This window comes from Strigops habroptila, chromosome 2, assembly GCF_004027225.2.
Source record: "Strigops habroptila isolate Jane chromosome 2, bStrHab1.2.pri, whole genome shotgun sequence".
In the NCBI taxonomy this organism is placed as follows: Eukaryota; Metazoa; Chordata; class Aves; order Psittaciformes; family Psittacidae; genus Strigops; species Strigops habroptila.
The window spans coordinates 39,287,885-39,313,977 of NC_044278.2; the positions used below are offsets into that span (position 1 = coordinate 39,287,885).

Here is a 26,093-nt window from a genome sequence, read left to right on the forward strand (position 1 = left end):
TTCCAGGTGGCTGTCTTGATGTGCAGATCTCAGAGCTGATTTGTTCCTATGTAGGTCTGGGTGAAAATACTTAAGACTTCAGCAATACAGCCACTAAATTAAAATTACTTAATTTTATGATGATAATGGAGTTATTTCTCTTTTACCAGAGTTGAAGAAAAGATAGAGGGAACAAGTGTGGGTTTTTCAGTTGACAAATTTGAGAAAGCCACACTAGCACGGCTTGTGCTCCCACTGAACATCAAGATTAAGTGTACATTGCCCTTTGTGCTGACCAAGTTTCTGTCCTCTCTAAGCTTGCCTCAAGACACCTCCAGTGGGAGGATTTGACGTGTGTGCAGAAGCACTGGAGCTCTTCCAGCGTTCTCTCTTGCATAATGCCCACTGGGTCCCACTTAACCTGCTCTTGATTAAGAACTGTTAGCTGCAGCAGATCTTGCACTTTGGTAGAAAATAACACCTGAAATAGTACAAATTTCTCATTATCTTTGGAAGAATGCTAACTCCTAAAAGAAGCCCTAAAACCATTGCAGTTATTGTTTTGCTTGAATCAGTTTTAATAATGCATAATGTATGAGGCTTCTATTTCCTGCTTTATGTTTGGAATTGTTCTCTTTAGAGTTTTAATAAGATTTTGTGTTGTTTTAATTAATTGTACATCATGTTATGAAACTGATGTACCAATTATTTTTCCCCAGGCATCAAAGATTTTACCAACAAAAACGTGAACTGTCAGAATTTATTTTTAAAAAGAAAAAAAAGATTGCAAAAATCCTTTGTGAGAAGGAATTAGAATAATATCTAGAACCAAAATAGTTTCTTTTAATTATAAAATGCTTTTCATTTTTATTTTAAAGGGGTTTGGAAGATTGCATGTATTTGTGTATTTGAAGAAGGGTGAATTCCATAGGTATTAAAATATGAGATGTCTTATTGTTACATGTTGGTGCATTGAAATTTTAGATCCTTTTCTGTGAGACAAATATACAGTCTTATATGTACAAATAATTTATCCTCTAGGAATGGTCATTTGTAATTAACAAATCTCAGGTACATTTCACTATAGGTTGGTGACAGGAAAAAAAAAAAAAATCCTCCTTTCATAAGGTTTTTTTTTTCCTGCAGACTTTGAGACAGTTGTCGAGTTCAACTTTCTGGCTACTTGTTATAAGAGTAAATTGGTATTAATTTGAAGTGCTAGGATGTCAGTGGAAGTAGATGCTCTCCATATTATCCAGCACGACTTTCAGACCTTGCCTGAGTAACTGAGTGGAAATAAATGTTCATGCCGATGATGATGCTGCCTTTGTGCTGCTACTGTTTCATCACTGGAAAAAGGGGAGAGGGAAAAATTAGATATGCAGAAAGTAGCAGTGTAATTATTTTGCTTCAGAAAGACTGCAGCAAAGATTGACAGGGCAAGTGTGCTGACAGAATGTGCAGGTATAATGGGATTATAATGAGACATTAATTGAAGTACAGGGATCAGGACCTGCATATTTGTTAGAAGCAAACTACCTTCTAAAATCTAGAAAACTATGCTAGTTTGTAATGGGCCTAATGGTTTTACTTTCAGAAAATTGTGTGTATGACTACTTGCACATTTATGCTATTTTTCCCCTACTTAGCCACCCCTCAAATGCAGAGTTTTGAAAAGCAGAGATCTAAGCCCATTCACAGGCTTCTCAGTAGAGGTGGCTGATTTTCTGACATACAGAACACTGGCACTTCCCACTTTAATACATATGCTTTGTTTGTCTCTCAGCCTATCTTCATAGTAGAGGTGCTCTAGCTCTCTGATCATCTTTGTGGCCCTTCGCTGGACTTGCTCCAACAGTCCACATCCTTCTTGTGTTGATGGTCCTACAACCGAATGCAGTAGGATAGTTACACATGATGTTTCTCTCTAATTAGGGTTTCCATCCTGTATACAGTGACAAGGCAAATAGACAAACAGCAAAAATAACCATTTCCATTAAAGGTACTATTACCAAAATATACTTCTTTAGTCTAATGGTAAGTATTTGAATGGATCAAATCCTAAGTGAAACTCTCTCTATAAATGTAGAAAGCTTTGGTTTCTTTATCTATTTATTTCTATCTTAATTACATGTAAATGAAAGTAGTCATTAAGGGGTTTTCCCAGTCTTCCAGAAACACACCAAGAAATGCATAAGATCCCCCAAAACATACGGAATTATGTAATAACTTGTGTTTAATTATAATTGAATACAAATTAATTGCCAAATGTCCCATAAAAATTTATTATTTCCCTATGAACAGGTGAGAATTGTAAGGCTTTCTGCTATGTCTGAAAAAGCAGTCTTGTGAGTGATGATCTGTACAATAAAGACTTGAGCACATGTTTTGCTTTTAGCTTCCACTCATCAACATTTGATTCTCTTTTGGAGGACTAACTCTTATTATCCTTTGTTATCTGGAAAAATGTGTTGGCATGCTAGAAATGCCTTAATGATATTCATAAGCTTATCTTCCCAAAAGAAAAGACTTTTTTATCTTTCTTTTTAATAAAGTCATTAGCATGAAACTCAGAGATGTAATCATACCAGACTGGAATTGGGGTCGTGCCATAGGCTAGCTGAATAGGAGGCTTCATGGCATGATGATGTATAGCCATTTCACAACAATGCATTTAACTCAATAAGTCTGCCCTTTAATTACATTTTAAATCTCATTTGAGAAGTTTTTATTATTATGTAAATTGCTCAGTAAATGCTCTCATTCTAAGACCCAATAAAAGTTTTGCTTATGGACTGGGAGAGCAAATGATATAAAAGCTCGATGGAGCTGCTGAGAGCTTCTTTCCCACTTTGTTCATTGTGAAAGAGTTTGGTTGTGTTAGCTGAGGTGATCTATATAACAAAATATTATACTCATCATTGTTAGATGCTTACTGTTAGATATTTTTGAAACAAAATAGGTCCCAAAATTTTAGTTGAATTAGTTGTATTTTGATCTAAAAAACCAAGCAAAGGAACAAACCTAACAAACAACAAAACTTGACAACCAGTTCTTAGAACTGTAGCATTTAAAAGATGGAACTCCAGTTGGACTAGTAGTATATTGCAAAACAGAAATACTATTGCAAAACAGAAATACTTCAATGTTTTGTTCCATTATTAATCTAAATCATAGTCTTTTCAGTCTAGAACAAATGATCTCATTGTTAAAAAAACCCAAAAAACCAACATATAAATTTCTTTCTGTTCAAATACTTTGAAGATAATGACTAGCTCACAAGGGCAGACTGTCATAAAGAATAGTGCAAAGTGGCCTTCTATTGCTAGAAACAACAGAAGTAGATCAAGTGCATCTTGCACTGAATGTAATACTCGTGCTTAAAATGCATTTGACCTGCTGTGCTGTAGCCGTTAATTCAACATCTCCAGAACTTAACACTCGCAGAACCATTCCTCTATCTAACAGACAGAAGAATAAGCCATGATCCTGAAAGAGGTGAAGTGCATATGGATCTTTGTGCCTTCAAAGGCTGCTGGAGTCCACAGAGGGCATTGGAAAACATGTCACAAACTCTCTGTACCCTCAGAATTTAATGCTTTAGGCAGAATCAGAAATGTGCAGGAGTTTAGATGTATTTAAATAAAGGCAAGTAGGATGGTTAATTTGAAATCCATTCCCTAAGCTGTGCTGGTCAGAGTTGCAAAATTCAGACAGTGACTCAATTTCATGTATCTGTAGAAGCCATAAAGAGATTATTAAAAAAAGCTTTGAAGGGGGAACCTTTCTTGGTTATACCAGCTGAACTTCACTGTTGGTAAAAATTCAGAGTATGCGAAACCCTAAGATCCTCTCTATCCCCTGCAAGTCCATGGAGCAGACACCTATTCTGTATAGATGTACTTTGTTCAGTAGTATTGTTAGAACACAATGATTTATTTTTTTTTTAACAAGTTTGAAAGTTCTGCATTCTCCAGGCACCTGAAATGATGTTTAACCAATGAGAATGCAAATTAAAAATGGAAAGAAACCCATATTCGTGAAGTTTTGAGATCACCACAGAAGAACATAAAAATAAGATTTTTAATCACAGAAGGTTGTATTTTAAATAAAGGAAGGAAGAAAAGGAAGGGGAAGGGAGAGAAAAGGGGGGAAAGGAAGGGAGAAAATGAGAAATCAGGAAAGGAAAAGGAAGAAAGTAGAAAAAGAAAAAAGAGGAAGGAGAAGTAAAAGATAAAGGGGGGATAAAAAAAGGAAGAAGGGGGAGAAAACGGGAAGGGAAAGGAAGGAGGGAAAGAAGAATGGAAAAGTAAGATAGGAAAAGAAAGTGGGAGGGGAAAATTGAAAGAGAAAGGAAAAGAGAGAAAGGAAAGAAAAGTGGAAGGAAAGGAGAAAGAAGAGGAAAAGAAAGGAAGTGAGGAATGGAAGAAAGAAAGAGGAAAGCCAAAGGGTAAGGAGGAAAAAAGGAAGGTAGGAATAAGAAGAAAAATGGAAAAAAAGGGGGATTACACCATTCATAGATCTTGTACAGTACAAGAGATTTAAGAAAATATGCTGCTAATTTAAGCTAATTAAAAAGTTTATCTGGGTTTTGGGGGGTTTTTTTGTTTGTTTGGGTTTTTTTTTCCCCAGAATTTATCTAGGGGAAATATAATATGCTCTGTTAATGTAAATATGAAGGGGATAATTATTTCACCTAACTACTGAGATGGAGAGGGATTATAGAGGTGTATGACCTTTGTTTTGTCTTGAGTAATAGCTTTCCTAGTTATTTCAGTATTAGCATTAAGGAAACATATACTATAGTACTTCTGAGCTATGTATAGCCAAACAGGTATTACTTGCTGATGTTTTGAGTACATGTATGTAATTATGCAGACTAACTTTATTCTTTTAATTACTGTCAGTAAAGTTCAATTTTTTTCCTCTGTGTTGATTTGCTTTATTAGATGGTGCTACCTTTAATTTTGTAAGCCCCCATACCTCAATTAATGCCATTTATTTCATTAGTAACATTCTACAGTATGTAGAAAATGTAAAATGCTTCACTGGAAATGAAAAGCACAGTTCCAAGGATGGAACTGAGTCTGTAGAGGAGTATTTAAGTTCTTTAATTTCTTTAAATTAATACATAATTAATTTTGTTTCTACCTTGTCATCTGTGCTGCCTTAATTTCCATGTCTTAGTCTGACTCATGTATAGTACAGTAAGTGTAACTAGTTCCTTCTTTCTAGGATTTCATTCTACTTCCAGCCTACCAATCCCTCTCTGATGTACTGCCAAAATAATGGCAGATTTTGCCATGTGGCATGTCCTTTATATGTCATGCCTATATATTTCATGTGGGATATGATTAATTATTTCTGATAAAGTATCTCAAACCGTACTGTATTCTTACAGGACTATCTCTGCTATGTGGAGGCTGAAAGGACTTTCAGTGCACTAAGTTTCACAGTGATGGCTCTGCTATGTTTTACAGGACTCTGTGTAAAATAAAATGTGGAGCCACAGGTAAATTTCTTTTACCTACCAAGAGGATTAGTGCAGTGAGGATGTGTGTTTCTACAGAGAATGTGAACAGCAGTTCCAAGGGGAAGAACTGACTTGGGCAAATCAGAAATATATCCAACCCCTAGCTTTGTAGCTGTATTGGGTGTGCTATCTTACAGCCTTAGAGTATTTCTTCCTGAAATCATGCATAGAGGTTTCAAGGGCTCTGGACAAAAGTGAAACAGCCAGAGCAAATTTCCTTGCCCTATTTTGTCCAAGAAGATTGTTCCTCTCGCAACAAGTTTATATCATTCTTAGTTCTGTAACTTAGTTCTATGTAGCATGATAATGTAAACACACATTTTTTAATGTGTAGAAACCTATAATAGCTATTCAGCAAGATTTCTACAAACAAATATCACAGTACCTTTTATCATCTATCTTTATATTCATCTTAAGAAATGAGGATTTCACTCTGATGTTCTTAGGCAGATCTGCACTTGACGGTATTACGGTTCTTTCTAAGCAGTTCAGCTCACTCTAAGCAGTAACTTGTGATCAAAAAGATGTTTTTCATTTTACTATCTGCTCTTTTTAAGGGAATCTGTTTCCACCCAGCCTCAGTAATAACCACTACAGCAAAAATGCAGCTCTACAGTTCCTCCATGTGTTTGAACACATTGGAAAAGATGTAAATGCAATAAACAGTCTACATTTAGTCTATATTCTGTGTTTCTTGGTATGATGTTGGGACCTATCTTGTTCAACATCTTTGTCAGTGACATGGACAGTGAGATTGAGTGCGCCCTCAGCAAGTTTGCTGATGACACCAAGCTGTGTGGTTCGGTTGATACGCTGGAGGGAAGGAATGCCATCCAGAGGGACCTTGACACGCTTGTGAGGTGGGCCGATGCCAACCTTATGAAGTTCAACTCAGCCAAATGCAAGGTCCTACACCTGGGTCGGGGCAATCCCAGGCACTGCTACAGGTTGGGCGGAGAAGAGATTCAGAGGGGCCCTGCGGAGAAGGACTTGGGAGTGTTGGTTGACGAGAAGCTTAACATGAGCCGGCAGTGTGCGCTTGCAGCCCAGAAGGCCAACCGTGTCCTGGGCTGCATCAAAAGAAGCGTGACCAGCAGGTCGAAAGAGGTGATCCTGCCCCTCTACTCTGCTCTCGTGAGACCTCACTTGGAGTGCTGTGTACAGTTCTGGTGTCCTCAACATAAAAAGGACATAAAGTTGTTGGAGCGAGTCCAGCGGAGGTCTGTGAGGATGATCAGGGGGCTGGAGCAGCTCCTGTATGAAGACAGGCTGAGAAAGTTGGGGCTGTTCAGCCTGGAGAAGAGAAGGCTGTGTGGAGACCTCATAGCAGCCTTCCAGTATCTGAAGGGGGTCTATAAGGATGCTGGGGAGGGACTCTTCCTTAGGGACTGTAGTGGTAGGACAAGGGGTAACAGGTTCAAACTTAAACAGGGGAAGTTTAGATTAGATATAAGGAAGAAGTTCTTTACAGTGAGGGTGGTGAAGGACTGGAATGGGTTGCCCAGGGAGGTTGTGGATGCTCCATCCCTGGCAGTGTTCGGGGCCAGGCTGGACAGAGCCTTGGGCCACATGGTTTAGTGTGAGATATCCCTGCCCATGGCAGGGGGGTTGGAACTAGATGGTCTTAAGGTCCTTTCCAACCCTAACTATTCTATGATTCTATGAGTCTTTGTGTAGCGATAGCATACTTCTGCAAATAACTTAGTAGTTTATGAGATGAAATACATCTTCCTGCTTTATTCTTGTCAAGTTCGTATTAATCTTTCACTTTTTATTTTTGAAGCATGGAAACTACTTATTTCAGATAACAAATGAAAGGTGTATAGATCCTTTTCCTATATGCACTCTGCTTCTCTTGGGAAGAGGAAAGGATCTGAAATGCACCAACCACAGTGGAGTAAATACTTCTGTTCTCATGCTTATTTGTGTGTTTATTCCTGCATAGCTGGAATAAACTAATTTTAAGAGCATTAGAAGTACAGTATACACAGGTAATTTGGAATAAGGAAGACCATGTCTTGAATACTAAGCTTTTGATAAGAGTAATTCACTTTTTGTTTTTGTTGCCCATTTAACTAACTGTCCAGATTTATTGTGATGCTATGTAGTATTCTGAAATAAAAAGGATATGGCCTGATTTTATTTTCAGAAATATGTATGTGTCAGGAGAAAAGCATGAAATATATAGGTTATGAGATACTTTTTCTAAAAATAAGAAAAATGTGGAAGTACATTATTTAAAAAAAATTGTGTTATGAAATGCTATGAGTGTATGTGTGGTAAAACACCAAGAGAAGATAGATTTGACAGCTTCCTACTGTGAATAGTTATTCGATGTACATGTTTCACAGCACATGTTCTTGCTGAGAACTGTTTCCATCACCACCCTGAAATCTAAGAATTTTGTGCAACAGGTAGTTCGTATTACAATTCTTGGATTCAGCAACAGATTTATCAGCTTTTAAATGGGGAAGTATTAGACATATGCAGACACTAAAAGTTGACTTTTTTTACCACAAACTTTATCCTTTCTTACGTATTGTTTTGGCTGTTTATATCAAATTTGTGGCACTTAACCTAGCTTAGATAAAATTTCCAAATGCATGCATGAAAAGAAAGAAATTAATAGAGTATAGAGTATTAATAAAGTAGTAGAGTATTCTTCAGTCAAGCAAACAAAAATAAAATATGGCAGCTGGAAGCTGAAGCTAGCAAAATTCAGAGTTGAAATTAAGTACAAATTTTCAAGTAAGGGCATTCATACCTGGAATGCTGTACATGAATATGTACCTTAAAAATGGCAATTTTTTTATAAACAAAATTGGCTGTTTAACATCAAGAAATAAACACACTATTTATAATACAGTTGCATTCTGCAGTATTCCAAACATTCCTAACTACTTAACTGTTAGGATGACCATAGGTAAAGTAAAATAGTTGGATAAGAACTCCTGTACTGTACCAAAGATATTCCTAGCCCTCCTCAAAATTGCTCCAAATACAGTGCTAGTTATTGCTGTGCAAGAAATAGGCATCCAGTAAAGGGCAACATATGACAGTTGGAACAGCAGTGGGTGACCAAGGACAATCTACTCATCATTCAGTGGAGCTAACATTGCACTTAAAATATCAAATAAAACCAGTTCAATTAGGAACACACAAAGTAGGGAAGTTGTGTGCTCTCCTCCTTCAAAGTCATTCTTCTAAAGAAAATTACAACAAATTTCCATTGGGACTATCTGTGATGCACAGTTAGCACTGGGTCTTGCTTTCAAATGCCGTAAATAATTTCCCCTTTCACACTTCATCCCCAGCACTCCCATTTTCAGGCAGCGAGAAACCACCATCAGAGATCTTAGTGCCCAAGCATCCCAGGAGAAAATGCAGAGCTTTATTCACTAGGTCATTTTCTTTGTGTCTTTGTGTATTTTTTTGTTTGAAAGTAAAAGTGCTTTTGTGTCTATGCGGCTACTTATAGAGTATGTGTGTGCTCATGTGTGTACATGTTTAAATTATTATTTTTATTTTTATACTTTTTAAAGAGCTTGGTTCAACCACTATTTTCTGCAAATGAATCTGACCTTGTGGAGCTGCAGCATGCAAACATCTCGGAGAAGGGCAACCAACGTACAAAGGCTGCATTGAGCGTGTGGGCAGGCAGGAATGCTGGTACCAGGCAGCTCTCTAAAGAATGTTCTTTTGGCAGAAACAGCCGTGCTAAAAATGAGGGGGAAAAAATGAATTCAAAATGTAGAGCTGGCCTGCAGTAATGAAGTGATAAGAAAAGTTGGCTGTTCAACATGAGCTTCCAGTTGCATATTCTAGGTCCTTGCTATTCTCAGGGCCTCCTACAGCCACAGCCCTGACCAGTGTTTTGATATAGCACAAAGTGGCTGTTTATTGCTACTGACTGCTGAGGCCTGTGCTCCAAAATGCATTCTGTCAACAGAATGTAAGTGAACTTGGCATTTCAAAGCTCGGCTGCTGCAGACGCATAGATTTCTTGGAATTGCCATGCAGCAGGACCGGTGTTGCAGTCCCCAGCTCAAACTGAACATGTTGCACAGGAAGACATATCATGTTAAGGTCAGATTTACCTGAGATTCTGAGGGTTTTCTGTTTGCTTGGTTGGTTTTTTTTCCCTCATCAGGACAGTAAATATCCTTGTCCTTGCTTTGTTGCCTGTCAGGCTTTCAACTTTCTAAATTTTGTTCAGTATACTCTGTATGGAGAAAAGGTTGTTATTCAGTGCAAGGGGAAATGTGTATACCATACACAGTACATAAAAGCATTAATCAAAATCTGTGTTAATTCGATGTTGCAATGAGGATTTTTCCACTTTTTTGAGAAGTGATAGTTTCTGTGATTTTGGAAGAGCTCACATTATTGTTTTCTATTGCTTCCATAGGAACTACAGGCAGAAATTGATGCTCATACTGACATCTTTCACAACCTGGATGAAAATGGGCAGAAAATCCTGAGGTCCCTGGAAGGCTCTGAGGATGCAGCCCTGTTACAGAGACGCCTGGATAACATGAACCTCAGATGGAGTGATCTTAGGAAGAAATCCCTAAACATTAGGTAGGACCTGGACATAAACAAAAGCCTACAGTTGGTGTGTAGGATGAAATGCTGTGTTTTGCCAGTAAAAAGGTTTAATTTTGTTTCTGATAACACTATTTTTGTCCATTTTGAAATTATTTATGCTATTCTGAATGTTGGCTTAACATTGTATGAGTGGTTAGGGCATTTTGATGTGAAAATGATAGTAAAAGATTAGGATTTCAGACATATGATGATGTTTTATAATTACAGAGGAGTGATCAGCATGTTTAAACAGTAACTGTACCCCCTCTAAATGTAGGCTTTTTCTAGATCTGGGTATGACCTATCAACAAGTCATGAAAGAAAGTGATTAAACAACCTGTATTTAAGAAAAGCTTTATTTCTAAGGCTACTATTTCCAGTGCAAAACTGAAAATAGCCTTGCAAATGAGAAGTTATTTAAGCTTGTAGCTGTTGTGTGAAGAGTGGACAAAATTGCCAGATAAAATCCAGAGGTAATAGAAATCCATAGGTAGTGTTGTGAGAGGAAAAAATTCTGCTAGCAAGCAAAAATATAATGAATGATAATGTTACAAATTACAAAAGGGAGGTGCAGACTTCAATGGGCTGAAGATTTCTTTTCAAAAGAAATTGTCCAGGAAGCTTCTTTTCAGAAACATGATTTTTACAATAGGCAGCCCCAGTCTGTTGCGTTCAGTCTTGGGCAATTTTTCATTTGCTCGCTTGCTGTGTGTTGGTGGTAGTTCAGAAGGCAGCAAAAGGCAGAAGTGCTTTTCAAAGTAATGTATGAAATATTATCTTTTTTCAGCTCAGGCCCTGAGGGAGGTCAGTCTGTGTAATGACAAAAACCATCTTCATAACATTAATCATTAAATATAAATGAAGGATATGAGGTTGAAAAGATATTAGTAGCTAAAGAAAGAGAAACATTCCTCCCTTTTCTTTTTTTCCTGAGCTAAAGACGAGGAATATAAACCTACAAGGTCTCTCAGAGATTTTTTTCTTCATATGCCTTTTACCCATGAACTTGCCAAAATGAAGAGATGTTTGAGATCAGAAAAACAGTCAGTTGGCCAAATATCAATAATTAAATACATGGTACTTTCTGTCTTTCATTTTTTGTAGTTTCATGTATCGCTGCCATTAATTGAGTCAGAAATAGTAACTCTAGTTATATCACAGTGACTTCTTGAATTAAACATTCAAAGCAACAGACCTTTCTAAAATATTTGCTTCCTGTAAAAGGCTTAAGGTGTTCAACAACTTATGATAAGAAACAATTCTTAACTTCTAAGACATTCAGTTTAAATGTTGCTGGCCACAAGACTGAATGAAAAGGCTATTCTCAGCCTGCCTGCTTGGAGCCATTTCTTTCCATCACATGGTATTGTATGGATTTCACAATGCTTACATGAAAGAGGTGTAAGAACAGACATTTTAAATGTTCCCCAGGCATCAGTCTCACAAGTCTCCTCATGTAGCTTAAGTTCTAGACTGCTGAAACGGAAGACCCCTGCCACTGCTCAAATTAGGCAGGCATTTTTTTCTAAATTGGGTAAATATCAAGAGAAGCGAAACTCTTTTCCATTATTACATCTCTTCTTTTGTTTGGTTAACTTAGCATAGTTTCGCCTAATAAACACTTTTTCTTATAAATAACTCATTTAAAAAAAATATTTTCCCATTATCTGTTTTGTCTGCACACGCTTGAACACAGTTACGAATATATGAGTGTATGCATAGAATGTACACCAGCATGCACGCACATAAACATATATTCCCAAAGCTGAAGGAAGGGCAGAACAAGATGGGTTCCCAGTCACCAAACTGGGAGTGGTCAAAGCACAGTAGCAGTAACAAAACCACTTCGGATCACTTTTTACACTTTTACCATGTAAAGCCATAGCTGGGGAAGCAGGGAAGAAGTGAAGACTCTAGTGTTTGCCTCCAATTGCAGCCCTTCTCTGGAGGAAGTAGAAGCTTGCTTTTACTGAATAAACGTGGGAGACAGGAGTTAACCTGCCTCAGAAACTTGGGTCTTTGACTGCATCCCCTCCAAAAGCCCTGTCGTCCTTGCTCTGGGTGTCACCTCCTGCAACTCCCCATGCAACATCTCTGCCTCTCTTCCCCGCTTGCTGCTTTCAGAGGCATCCTGAAGCTTCCCCAGCCTTCACTACCTGCAGGGTGGCCGCCCCAAGCAGCACGTGTCATAAGGCAGTTTTGCCCTGGCCCACAGTTGCGCTGTGAAAGCAGAGTTCAAAAGACAGCATGGTCTATGTGTGTCCCTCCCACATAGCCTTTAAGTTTAAAAAAGAAGAAAAATTTCCATCAGCTCACATACCAGAGCAGCTGAGCTCTCTGTCAGCCTATGGCTAATCTGTCCCTTTCCTTTCTCTTTCCTTGCCACTCCAATTACCTGGTATAAGAGGCTGGAAAAAAGACAGGATCTGTAGAGCATTTCAAACAAGTACAACTGACCTCACCCTCAACTATTCCTCATTTCCATACCCAAACTAAGTAATAAGGTCTGCAAAACACTGTGTCCATATTTATCACATTTCTTTATAGACCACTTTATATGAGGTATAGGAGTAGAATTTTTACTGCCAGAAAATATGTGATTTTATATGCAATCACAGAAAAAGAAACAAAGTGTTATGCAAACAAAGCTGGAAGTTAAACAGAAAATGTATGAAATAAAAGAAAATCTGTCTTCTGTAAATTTTATCACTTTACTGTTAAGCAATACAGCTTTTTGATTCAAATGCAGTTTGAATTGCTAAGAGGAATCCTCACATTACTGGAAGTGAATTAGGAATTTCTTCCCAAATAGCAATTAAAAATTAGCATATTCGCAAGTCTAGAAAGACAAAATTTTAGTGTGCCTTATTTATGGTATAAACAAAGTTGAAGATTTGACCAGTCCAGTGATACTTCAGTTGCATATTTTCTCTCCACCGAAAACAGTTGCTGAAAATTAGTAGCTCGATACTTGATCCCAGTATTAAGAAGACACATTTATACATGCACAGAGGAAATATTGAGATGTCCTTATGGTGGAGACCTTGTTTGCACGAAGTAGTATTCTGTCTTAATTTTTCAGTGATTCAATTAGTTTCATTCACACCTCTGTTCAAATGGCACAGGCATTTTGGTAGTGTAAAGGGATTCTATTGGCTTTAACAATTTCCTCACAACTTTTTTGGGAAAGGATGGAATTGGTTCTCTTACCTTGAAGGTGAGCATGAATCTTGTGTGAGTTTGAATGGTTGGTGTAGCAGTTTAGAAAAATGCTTGCTCTTCTCTGAGTTGGAATTTTAGTTAATTAATCTCCTAGTAATCCTAAGTGATGACTAGGTTACTTCCACGCTAGTCCTGCGTAATATTTGTGCATATTTAGTGAGAGAGACAATTCAACACTCCAAAAACGAAAACTAAATAAAAAAAACCCAAACAACAAAAAACCAAACAAGAAACCAAGACATGGGAAAAGAACAGATGTTTCAGGCCAGGACTGTGGAACCAAATTTAAATCTGTGTTGCCAGAATCTAATTCAAAGCTACGGAAGCTATTTAAAACTCATTAAGTTAATGAAACACTAGGATCTTTCTCAGTAAATAAGCTTGTACTATTTGGTTTCTATTATCACTGTGCTTGAATATATCTTATTTTTAATACATGCTTTCAGATCCCATTTGGAAGCCAGTACAGATCAGTGGAAGCGTTTACATCTCTCTCTTCAGGAACTTTTGGCATGGCTGCAATTGAAGGAGGATGAATTAAAACAGCAAGCACCCACTGGTGGAGATCTTCCCACTGTGCAGAAACAGAATGATATTCATAGGGTATGATTTTTTTAAATGATCTTTCAGTCACTGCTTTTTGTTTTGCAGGTTAGTGCTGCATGAAACAGTCCTTATTGGGAAAAGCAAGATACCCTTCAAAATATATTTTAGAAACAATGAAAACTGAACTTCTTGAATTAAAGTAGTAGCTACAATTTTCAAACACACCTTACAAAATCAGCCTTTTGGAGAAGGGAGTGTTTACTACCAGCTGCTTGGCTTTTTTGGAAGGCAACACAGCATTTTCATAGACCTATCACAAACCAGCTAGTTTTCATAGCCAGAACAAATAATAACTTAATATTATTTGAGGATTAAATAATTAGTTATAATAATTTTTCTAGATCAGGCATGTAAACTTAATGTTTAATTTGGTTTTGAATTGGTCTTGAAACCCTATTTTACTACTGGTTTTGGAGAACTTTTGTGAAAAGAGTGGTTGATATCAGCTCTAATGCACAACTGTGTGCATCCTGAACCGACTGTGATAACTGACTATAATTGTCTATAGCTCAAACTAGTTTCATAAGGAAATTCTTAAGGAAAAACAATAGCAGAACATCATATGGGGACTGTCCTGGACTAAGCTGTGTAGTAAAAAGGAACCTAAATCCAACGCTTGTATGGGAAGTTGTTGTTCTTTTTAAACCCGCCAAATGAACAACCCCCAGAAAAACACAGTACTGCTGAATAATTCTTCATACAAAGATTCACACAGTTTTTTTGTAGTAAAGTTATGCTTTAAGTATATTTCATGTGTTCAATCAAGTTCACATCTGTCCGATGTGAACCTAATGTCTGCTTTCAGGTAAACAGCTTTTAATTTGCTATGCCACTGCAATCTATTCATGTCTGAATGTGAAATCACAGTACTAGTACCTCAGTGGTGGCTTTTTAGTGGTACCATAAGGAAATCCATTAGGAAACTAAATAAAGCTGAAAAATTGCTGAATGAAACAGAAAATGGGGAGAAACTGTTCTGTGAAGGAACAGGGAACCATGTGAAAGGTAAATGGGATAGCACACCCAGCTTCAGCAAGTAGCAGACTGATGGGAGGTAGTGGCAATATGGTGTTTCGGGTGCCTGTTTTTTACCTAATGGCCAAGAAAGCCAAAGAGAAATATGAACAAAACATTTTGCTGTCAGTGCACAATGCTATTCTAAGATAATATAATGCTTTGCTGCAAGAGACAGCTTGGTCACATTTCCTAGGTCTTCCTTTTGGAGAAGTGATGTGTTGGATGTGTCTTTCTCACAAAACTTTATTTGGGGCTTCAGGCATTTATCACAGAAACGGTGAGGTCAAGAGATCTATGACTTATAGAGCACCACCAACCCTTTTTACCTTTCCCTCCATGAAACTTAAGATATGTGAAATGCCTAAGGTCTCTGTTCTAGCTAGCTGTCTTTAGCAACTTCCATAAAGGAGTTTTAAGCCCATCAGGATGAAAGAAACAATATAGATGTTGCTTTAAAACAGCATGACATTAACTCAAACCATTTATCCAAAGACAACTCTTGAGCCAAAGCAAGACTTAGAGAAAGATTTGTGTAGGATTGTTACAACAAAACTTTTGTCATCTGAACAATATTTGAGTATTTGAAAAGATTACCTTTCCTCGTAGATCAAAGAATTTTTTAATCTAGATTGTTTCTCATAAAATGTTAATATTGTATATTGTTCTATAAGCTATTTGAAAGTTTCCCAGAATTCATCTTAAAGATGTTAAGACTTCAGTAATGTGATCTCTCTGTGATCTCTTACGTGATCTCTCTGTCACTCACCAATCAATGGAATTGCTTAAAACTTTTAGGGATGAGAAGTGTTGCTTAAAAGTAAGGTACCATGAATATATGCAAAGTATATATTTTTTAAAAATAGATCTCCTTGTCACTTCTCCTTTTTTTATCATCTTCTCTGCCACATGCTGATACATACAGACACAAATCTTTAGTCTAGTCAAAGCTAGAACATTTTAGTTCCTTTTAGAAATACGGCTTCTTTCCTTTTAGAAATATGGCTTCTTTTCTTTTCCTCTTCTGTAGCACTTCACTAGTTTAATGTAAGGCCTTTCTAGTTGTAGCTATTCTGATTCCCTGTGAAAAAAGAACAAAACATAATCCATGAAATTAGGTTATCCTGTCTGCTCTTCAAAGATCTCTTACACAAGTGCTGAAGTATCTGCCTTAAAACTAGACCACAGCACTGAAAAGCTGGTTTTTTTTCAAGAGTTTTGGGCCCCTGCTTAAGAACAGAACTTAGGTCTCAGTGTTGGATGTGAAAGTGAAGAGTAGTTGAATTTTGGTCTTGAGAAAAAGAATCACCTGACTGTTCTTTTTATTCTTCTGAATGTATGTTCTGAAAATCAGTCTTCAGTAAACAATTTAAGTCTCTACCTGGTCTGACCAATCTTTTAAATGACCCAGACTTCCAGCTTTGGTCTTCTATATCAGTACAATGCCTTTCCTTCTCTGAAGAATTGTTTTTGCCAGGTAAAGCCAGAAGTGAACCCGGGTAAGTTCTACATTGGAGAAAAGAAAAAACCTCAGCAGGGGAACATTATTCATAAGCAGTTTAACAGATTGCTCTTGAGAAATGGTATGATGAATACCAACCTGGTTTTATGTCTGAATCCTTTTTCTAAAGTGGTGTTACAAACTGATTTTTTTTTTCCCCTTAAAAATGTTATTTAAAGGAAAAAAACCATATTTAACCTTTCTATAATTTACAAGGCCAACTGGAATACCTCAGACTTCCATTGCAGGGATGAAAAGAAGTTGGTTCTTCTCATAGGAATACTCCTACTTGCCAAGATTGGCTTTAAAAATTGTAAGAGTAAGATTTAGATGAAAATTTCAAATGCTTGAATCTATGGCAGAGGAGAGCTTGAACTCAACTGAGAAAAGAGATATTGATGCAGTCAAAATCGTTGTTGCGTTATAAATGTGAGGTGCTTTTTAGACAAGGCAATTTGGAATTTATCCCAAATACGCCCACATAATTGCTATTTGTTTGAACTTATATATAGTGTGGGTCATTTTGTCCATGTTTGGCATCTGAAAAAATTGTGTCTATGCCAAAGTCTTAGAATGTGTTTGTATGTGTGGGGGTGTTAGTCAATGATAAAAAATGCTGCTGTTCATCAAAATATTATTTAATTATCTTGCAGGTTTTGTTGCTTTACTAAGCATCATAATAATATTTTATTGAAATCTTATTAATAACTGTGTATGTGTAACAGTTAATCTCAGTTAAGTAACTTAGGCATCACACAGATAGCCTGCTTTGACTTTTATTCTTTGAAGAGTCGCCATGTCTTCTGTGTAATGATTGTATTAACAGCATAAACAGCATTTATGAATATAGAACAATTCCCTGGAAACCCTTTCACATCTATAGCAAGAGTGCTTAAACAGTACAATTCCTGCTTCAACCTTTTCTGGTGGCACAATTGAAAGTAAAACTGAAGTAAAACCTGATTTTTAAAAAGCATTCTGGTTGCGAAATATCTTCAGTTAATTTAATTGCACTCTTTCTCTTTAAAATTCATTAAAAGCAAAAATATCAGCTTTTCTAATAACAGAGATTAATGTAAGCCTTACTAATGCAACTCTCTTCTCATTGCATTTTCATCTTTCAATTTAAACAATCTGTGTTTCTCCATCTAAAGAGATTTAGGGACACCCATGAGGAGGTGGTGGAGGTCTGAGATAAGCTAATCAATATATGCATTATTAAAATGGTGGACAGAATGCCATTACTGCTGTGGTGTTGATGACAAACAGAGATGCTTAAATAAAGTAGTTTACTTTTTTTTTTTGTCAGGTCATACATTATGCACATTCGATTTCCTCTACAGTCACTATGAAGTGTGGAAGAAGTTAAGGAATTCAATGAAATTAGCCTGAAATCATTAGCTGTAAATTAGACATTTATTTAGGCTAATTCTGCTTTCAGTGATATTCTGCTTAATATAAAGATGTATTTGTCAGGGCTCTAGATAGATTTATTTATTTAGTTAGTTTTCCCAAAATAAGAGTAAATGTCATTTATTGGTACTTATGATTTTTATTGGTAGTGTGTGCATATTTCACAACAAAACTTTAATCAGAAAAGCTGGCTTGATACAGTAAGAACCTTTTTGGAATGGAATAGTATGAAATGAGCATTCATTGTTTTTAATGCTGTTCTGTGCTACTGCTGTAGCCTCATGTTTTTTTCATTTCCTCCTTTTTAAATTTCTTATACTGAAACATATTTTAACTAGTAGAAGTCTGCAGATCAAAACTAGAGAAGTCATTGAGAATTGTAAATAGGTCTTAAAACCAGACTGTGTACTATTCTAAAACTTGGGATTTACAGACTATAATCACATCAACCGGCTCCAGAATGGAAAAGCTAGAAAACGTTTAACAGAGTAGCTCACTGTTATCCTTTAATAAGTGAGAAGGAGATTCTCTGTTTGTGACTAAATACAAAATACACAAAGTCAGAAAGTTTCCATTAGTGTTTCTCTATGATTTTGAGAAGATAAATACAATGATTCCTGCTCACACACGCTGTGGGATGCTGTATGCTTATCTGTTTATGTTATCCTTGTTCTGCTGCACAAGAGAGGAATGTGGCTTTAAACCTGTTTTTAAACCTCTTTTGGAAACATAATGCCACTATGTGTATTTGGTTGGTATGGTTTTATGCAGAGACAGTGCAAGCTGAAAGAAGGTATTTGCATTCTTCTCATTGTTACTACATGTACAATAGATAGGGTTGGCCTGAGTACAGCAGCAGCACTCCACACAGCAGTACTATGTATTCCCAAATACATAGCTCAAAGGCATTTCTGGCTTTTAAATATCCTATAAATTGGTGTAGTTCTGTGTTCCTTTGGAATATCTGTGACTCCTTCCTGCTCTTAGTATGTATAAAGAGAACAGAACTTTATGCATATGCCTCCTGTTTGATCCGTTTGGGACATAAACATTTCTGAGAAATAATTTGTCTTCGTCAACATTAGTGAAGCATATTATTTCTTTAAGCTGTTATAAAATTATAATGTTTAAAAACAAATATGACTATTGATGTCACTTTTAACACTATCAGATGAGAGCAAAGCACCCAGTCCACGGGGAGCACTTCAAGTTATGCTACCTGCGGCTTGCTTGAGCTGCAGACCTGCCACACTAGTGTAGTGGGACAGAATGATGTAATGTGAGGTGAGCACCAAGGGTAATTAAAGGAATAGATTTTCCTCATTTGGAGGTATGAAAAAGCTTATTATATTTTCTCTTTCCATTGCACTAAATGCAAGAGTCAAGTATGAATTATAAAAATATCTAAACTTAAAAATGTCTAAGAGTTTAAACCCTGGGGTAACCCCACTCAGTTTTTATGCAGAGCAATGTCCAATGGTAGTTTACTTGTTAGAATACAGTAGTCTTCTTTATTTCTGATAATCGGTGTTAGTTCTTAAGGGTCAACATGATTGTTTAAAATAGTTATCACAGATCTTAATCAAACAGTAGATTCCCTTATGATATGAGATACACTCTGTGAAAGGATCCCAGCCCCATTGATGTCCATGATGATACAAAATGAGCATTTTTTACTTTGTTGCTTCCTGCAAGAAAGCAAAAGGCTAAAGGGTTTTCCCAATTCACAGTCGCAAATGTTATGGTCAGTTCTTGGCCTCTTAATAAAAAGATTATGTAAATATTTATAGTGGAATAACAGTCATTCCCTTAAGTTTACTTCCCTGAAGTGTATTAAGAATTTTTTACCTGTGAGTGCCCATATCATAAACTGCAGGTAGGATTCTCATTATTAGTTCCATTAGGTATTTCCTGTACAAAGCATTTCAAATATAATTCAAAATGTAATGAACTTTTAATATTGAATTTATAATCTTTCATTAGTTTGCATAGAAACCCAAATTTTGTTTAATAATTAATTTAATTTAATTAATGAACTTATTATGTCAGAAACCTATGTAATGCCTGTGCTGTAAAAAGAATTTTCTAATCCCTGGAGTAAAATATCTGGTTTTTGCTCATGGCATATGTCTCTCCTTTTTGCAGTGTTGTGTTTTGTGTTACACTGTAGTGTAATTATCTGCATATTTTACCTCTGTGCTACTTGAAAACAGTATGCATTCAATATTGTTTCATAAATAGAGAAGAAAATGTTGAAATAAAACAGTGTTTAAAGACCATTAGATAAATTTGATACAACATGCAAAAGACCCAGTGCAGCATGCAACCAGGTTTCATCTGCATTTCTGTGTGGTGAACATTTGGATTCAGATTAATGGAATCTTAAATTCTCCTTAAGAAAAAACCCCAACCCAAAACAAACCAAAACAAATAAAAAACAAAACCAAACCCAACAAACAAACAAAACCCAAGCAAACAAAAAACCAAACCCAAAAACCAAAACCATGGAGATATGTGGTTTCAATACCAAATATTTCAATACCAACCTTGAGAATCTTACTCACAGTCATTTTAAAAGCCGGTAATAGAAGAGAGGTAGTAAAAGGAGCTGTCACTGGATGAAGAAAAGTGCGAAAAGAGGAAGAAAAGGCAAGAAAGGAGACAGGTACCAAAAAGCATAACAGGAAAAGAAGAGGTAAAAGGGAGAAATACAGTTGATCTGAAAAGGAGCAGAATATATCACCAAGCAATCTTGAAGTTAAGGGAATTGATAATAAATACTGATTAAAGTAACTAGGAATTATCTATTTCATAAGAACTACTTTCTGCCCTTTAATTTTTACTCATGCATGCCTCCATCTAGGCTAGATTGTATTTCTGAACTTTCACCTTGGCCTTGATTCTGCATGTCAAATATCTCAGTTCATGTAATTTTGGAGGACATGTATCTACACTAATACTAGAAAAGAGTGCTATAATTTATTATATTGTAATGGGTTTTTTTGTTACTGATTGTTATAGGTTAACATGTCAATATCCATTGGTCCTTTTTTTTTTTTTTTATATGGTTTAACAGTTGCCAGCAGCAGCAGCAAAGTGGTAGGTAGCTATGAAACATATTGCATTTACCTTCACAATGTGGAAAATCTTGCTTTCAAGAACTGTTAGCTATGCTGGTGTGGTCCACTATGTAGCCAGCCAAAGCCTTGCACCATGCAGCTTAGTTTTGGAGTTGACTCTGACAAATCAACAAAAGGGATCCCTCTCGCAGTGAAAATTTGATCAGCAACCTTGGGTACTTTGCAGTACACTGGCAGAAGATTTGCTCCTTTGAATATAATGTGATTTCAGGTTAAGCAAAAGCTGATTATCTCTTTTACATTTTTTTGGTAGCTACTTGTAATATACATGGAAGTTGTTGGAAATTTTGTTCTAAAATTGATGAAAAAAGGGGCTAGCACTTGATGTTTCATTATATATCCACTTACCATACTTCTGTTTCATCTCTCAGACTTTCAAGAGAGAGCTGAAAACAAAAGAACCTGTTATCAGGAGTGCGCTTGAGACTGTGCGAATCCTCTTAGCAGAGCAGCCTGTGGAGGGAGTAGAGAAGCTCTACCCAGAACCAAGAGGTAATTGAAGAAAGAGGGTAATGACACATTGCTGGAAAGATCAGTGATGATCAGCATTGATTAAATAAATTATGCCAGCCACTGTGAAAGCATTCCTTTTACGCTCCAAGCTGAATGTCAGGATTCAGAGACTAAGCTAAAAATATAGATGAAAGAAACCCTTAGCAATCCTTCTGAACACTGTGGCACTAAATAGACATGCATATTTATAAGCAGATTTTGAAACTGGCTTTAAACCTTCATGACTTATCTATAACTATAGGCCCATTTGAGGTCTGAAAGCTGCAATTTAACTTAAAATTCAACTTGTAGTCTCAGTACTACAGAAACTCCCGAATCCACTCAATTGCAACAAAAGATTCACAGTGATTAATGTTTATGTATGCGCAGAACTATTTTGCAGGACACAGTTGATGATAAACTTTTAGCTACACCTTGCATATTTAAAAATGCCTTTATACACTTAAATGCATATTTTGGTGATCTGTATGGTGTCAAGATTTAAATTTGTTAAGAGACTTTCAAACGAGAACGCATAAACAAAATAAATTTCACAGGCATCTTTGGTTACAAACAGTTTCTTATTGACCTTTGAACTTACCCAGATGGCAATTATTTTTCTTCTAAGACAGAATATGTCTTAAAAGCCTGTTAACTTTTACATTTAGAGCTGCCACCTGAGGAAAGGGCCCACAATGTCACAAAACTTCTCCAAAGGCAAGCAGATGAGGTCAGAACTGAGTGGGATAAGCTGAATCTACAGTCTGCTGATTGGCAAAAGAAGATAGATGATGCTCTTGAAAGACTGCAGGGCCTTCAAGAGGCAATGGATGAACTGGACCTAAAACTACGCCAGGCTGAAGTGTTCAAGGGATCCTGGCAGCCGGTGGGGGATCTGCTAATTGACTCTCTGCAGGATCACTTAGAAAAAGTCAAGGTATGTGTCAGTATATCAGTATTTCTGAGTATGAAGTAATTGATTTGTTCATTGTATGAATCCCCAAATCAGGAATTATCTTTGAAAATGAGAAATTGATAGCTTTGTATCATAGTGATTTATATTTATTTTTAAAAGTACATAAAAAGCATTTTATAATTTCTGCAACTAAAATGGAATCGAATTACCATTGAGAATGTATAATGTTTACATAGGTAAAAAGCACTACAGGAATGTGTAAATATCCTCAGCATGCTCACTGTTAGCTCAGGAGATGCAGTTAGCAGTAAACAAAGCAAAAGAGAACAGATAGAAGAGTACGTGATAAAAGTATAGAAAATTAATTCTGCTTTTTATATTTATTATAATTTCCGAGTATGATGAATAGATAATTGTGTCTAAGCTTGTAGAGTAGAATTTAGATAATTTAAAATCTGTGGTTTTGTTCTTTTGTCGCAGTGGTGGTATTTGCTGTCTTATTTGATAACTAGGCCTCTTAACGTAAGATAGTTTAAAAAAAAATCCTGGGAAAACTGTCGTTATTTTCTATAACTTAATGCTTATTTGCTTTCAAGGGTTGTTTCTTAAAATTGTTGCTTATTGAGCAACTCATGGGGACTTGTCCTACTTCATCGTGACTGCCATGGCCAGACTTTATAAATACTACAGGATTCCTTCAGCTAGAGCACAGTAGAGGCAGTTGCCATTTTGATAAGAACAAAGTGCCTCTGTTCCATTCACATAAATGGGAATCATCAGTCATTTTGAAAGAGACCTGAGCTGACTGTTATTTTCTCTAGTAGAACATTAGGATCTGAGAAAGAGGAAATAAAATGATATGGCAAGATAAAATAATGGCAAGAAAAAATGCCTTTAAAAATCAAATGTAGTTTATTAAAAAAAAAAAAAGTTCACAAGTTTTAATCACACAGAAAGTTTAATGAGTGTCCTGTACAAATATTATACAAGAAAAATGAAGTACTTGGTAGCTGATGAACAGCTGCAAAATTTGTTTATCTCCATTTAAATTCATAAATTTATAAATTCTCAGAACATACCTTCTATCATAGCCATGGGGGTTTTTGTAATTCTGAAGAAGATATTCTGAGCAGAAACACTGAGTCCCTGGTATGGAAAACAAAGCAAGTCGCTTAATTGTAAAGCTGTGACAATAGCTGTTGACTCCATAATTATAGTGCTGAATCCTGTTACATTTAAATTTATATATTAAAAAAAAAAAAAAAATCCATCCTAGGGGACATAATGAAATACTAATAACAGCCATGGCAAAATCCAGAAGGTGCTATCAATTAGTAGATGTCTGTTTATTCCCTCTGAAGCCTTAATATTAGGACCAGACAGAAACCAAGACTTCTGTTTCAAGTTTAAAATTAGATGCTACCACCTACCCCCCAATTTTTATCTAATTTGTACCATAATTACTTAAAATACTTATGAATATAGTCTATCATAAAACCACACCATAAAATTATCAGCTAAATGGTGAATGAAATAACTGTGCAGAATATATTCATATCCTTATAAGCTATAACTTTTCATTTCATATATGGCAATTATAATCTGTTAGATTCATGCGTATGGCAATATTGTGCTTTCATCACTTTCTAAGTGATCATAATTAGCTTAGGTAACATAAGAACACAATAGGCCAAAAGCTGAAAAATATTAACTGTGTCGGTAGTACAATAATTGTCCTAAAATGAGCTGTCTAGAAGGTATGTACTTCTCTAACAAAATATAATTCCAACATAGATACTGAAGGCAAATGCCTGTACTAACCAGCCAATGTAAGCGTGTTTGTGAAATTAATAACTACCAAGAAAGCTACAGTTGTGTCTGCAATATGAAGGCCTATATAAAACTATGGGTTTGGGATTTGTAGGTTTTACCTCAGTTATTCATATTTATGACATTCATATTTTTTCTTAGAGTGAAATCTATTTTAGAAAATTGCAAATTAAGACCAATAATTTATGTAACCCTAAAACAGAGCATGTAAATCCTCAAATGTTTTCGAGTTTGCATTTGCTGCATGTGAACTGGCTAGACTATAGAAACTTTGATCTTCATCCATATCTAGCTAAAGTGTGCAAATACTTTAAGTATACTTACAACTCTAGCCTTAATTTCTGGCTTTAATTTTTCAGAATGTAAAAAACAGGGTTTAATGTAAATATAGTATCTGCGACATGACCAATAAGACATGTTTTAAGCCCGTTTTTATGTTGAACTTATTTCTTGGATAGTTCATTTCTGATTTACTCTCTGTCTTGATAAGTTTAGCTGTAACAATTATTACTATATCAGTAATAATGATCAAATTTAGTCAGTTTTTCTCTGCCTTTCCTTCTTTTGTTTAGATGAAACCTAAACAATTAGAAAGCATTTTGTGTTTCATTTCCCATGCTATCAAAGATGGAAGAGAAAGATTATATTTTGGCTACTTTTGTACAAGAAATGAAGGCAAATCTAGGCCTTTCTACAAAATGTAGTCCACATTTATTTTCTTCATAAGACTTTAACAACTACATAAAATAAACTTTCAATAACAGTATTATATTCATAGTTACTTACATACAAAATTGTTGCTTTGAAAGGAAATTAATACTAAAAGAATTACTAGTCTTTTGCCTGAAAGGTTTAATAAGGTTAAGAAAGCTAACATGGGAACATTTATGAAAAAGAGTACGTAGAATTGACTCAAAGCATTAGCCAGGTGAGCAGCAGTGTCTACTTTGCGTACGCTACGGAAATGAAGAACATCAATCTTAGTTTAAAGTGGAGGTCCAATGACGGGAAGACTGAAGGGACAAAGAAGATTGGTAAAGGGACAAGTGGAGGGAGGGGGAAGAAAGCTCCAACCTGCTCAGCACTGGACTATTCCTCTTACATCCTACTCACCTTTGCCAGTCTACAGGACCAGTCCTTAGCTCCAAAACTGAATCAATCTCCCAAAGTGCTGTATGCATATGAGAATGGATAATGAGTTAAAAGCTGTTGTGTAGTTCCTCATGTGCAATTTTAGAACTTACCTTGTAATGCTAAAGACTGGGAGAATCACTCAGCTCTGCAGATTTTAGATGCCTTTGATCTGTTATTTGGCCTGTATAAGCTGGTTTAACACATGGTTGCTACTGTTTTCTTATTGTTCTTAGTAATTGATTCACTTAAAGGTTAAATACTTTTCCTTTGCAAATGTTTCAATTAAAAGGTAAATTTGTTTTAAAAATGTTCAGCAACTCCAACAGGAGAGCGCTATGCAAAGCACAATACAAAGCACAATGCAAAGCACTATCTTATGCGTCATATTCTACCATATCACTAGTGACATATGACTACTTCAGTTTTCTATCATACACAGCACTGTAAATGAACAGCAGAGCCTCTAGACTCCATGGAGGATATAACTCCTTTCTGATATTTTTTTAACCACCATAAAAAAAAAAAAAAAAAAAAGAACAGGCAATAATGTCTATGGTTTTCCTAGTTCAAAATAGAAGCCCTTATCTCAAGAACACCTGCCAAACAAAAGCCTATTTTCAATTCTGTTATAGAATGATTTGTTCTTCCTCATTGTCACATAGAGGGCACCTTGACTCAATGTGATGATTGTTAACTCTAAGAAGGAGAGCAGAATTTAGTGACATA

General features: G+C 36.1%; 1 protein-coding gene across 16 annotated transcripts in view; it reads left to right on the forward strand.

Annotated features, from left to right (window-relative positions):
• Positions 1-26,093, forward strand: part of DMD (dystrophin) — a 1,118,883-nt gene that overhangs the window by 904,627 nt on the left and 188,163 nt on the right. For 15 of the 16 annotated variants that reach the window (XM_030475728.1, XM_030475726.1, XM_030475707.1 and 12 more), the window contains 4 exons: positions 9,921-10,093; positions 13,768-13,924; positions 21,367-21,487; positions 22,156-22,424. In XM_030475728.1, the coding sequence (XP_030331588.1) occupies positions 9,921-10,093; positions 13,768-13,924; positions 21,367-21,487; positions 22,156-22,424 (720 nt within the window). Of the gene's footprint in view, positions 1-9,526; positions 9,599-9,920; positions 10,094-13,767; positions 13,925-21,366; positions 21,488-22,155; positions 22,425-26,093 lie in introns of those variants that run through there. The other variant, XM_030475721.1, reaches the window with a different exon arrangement.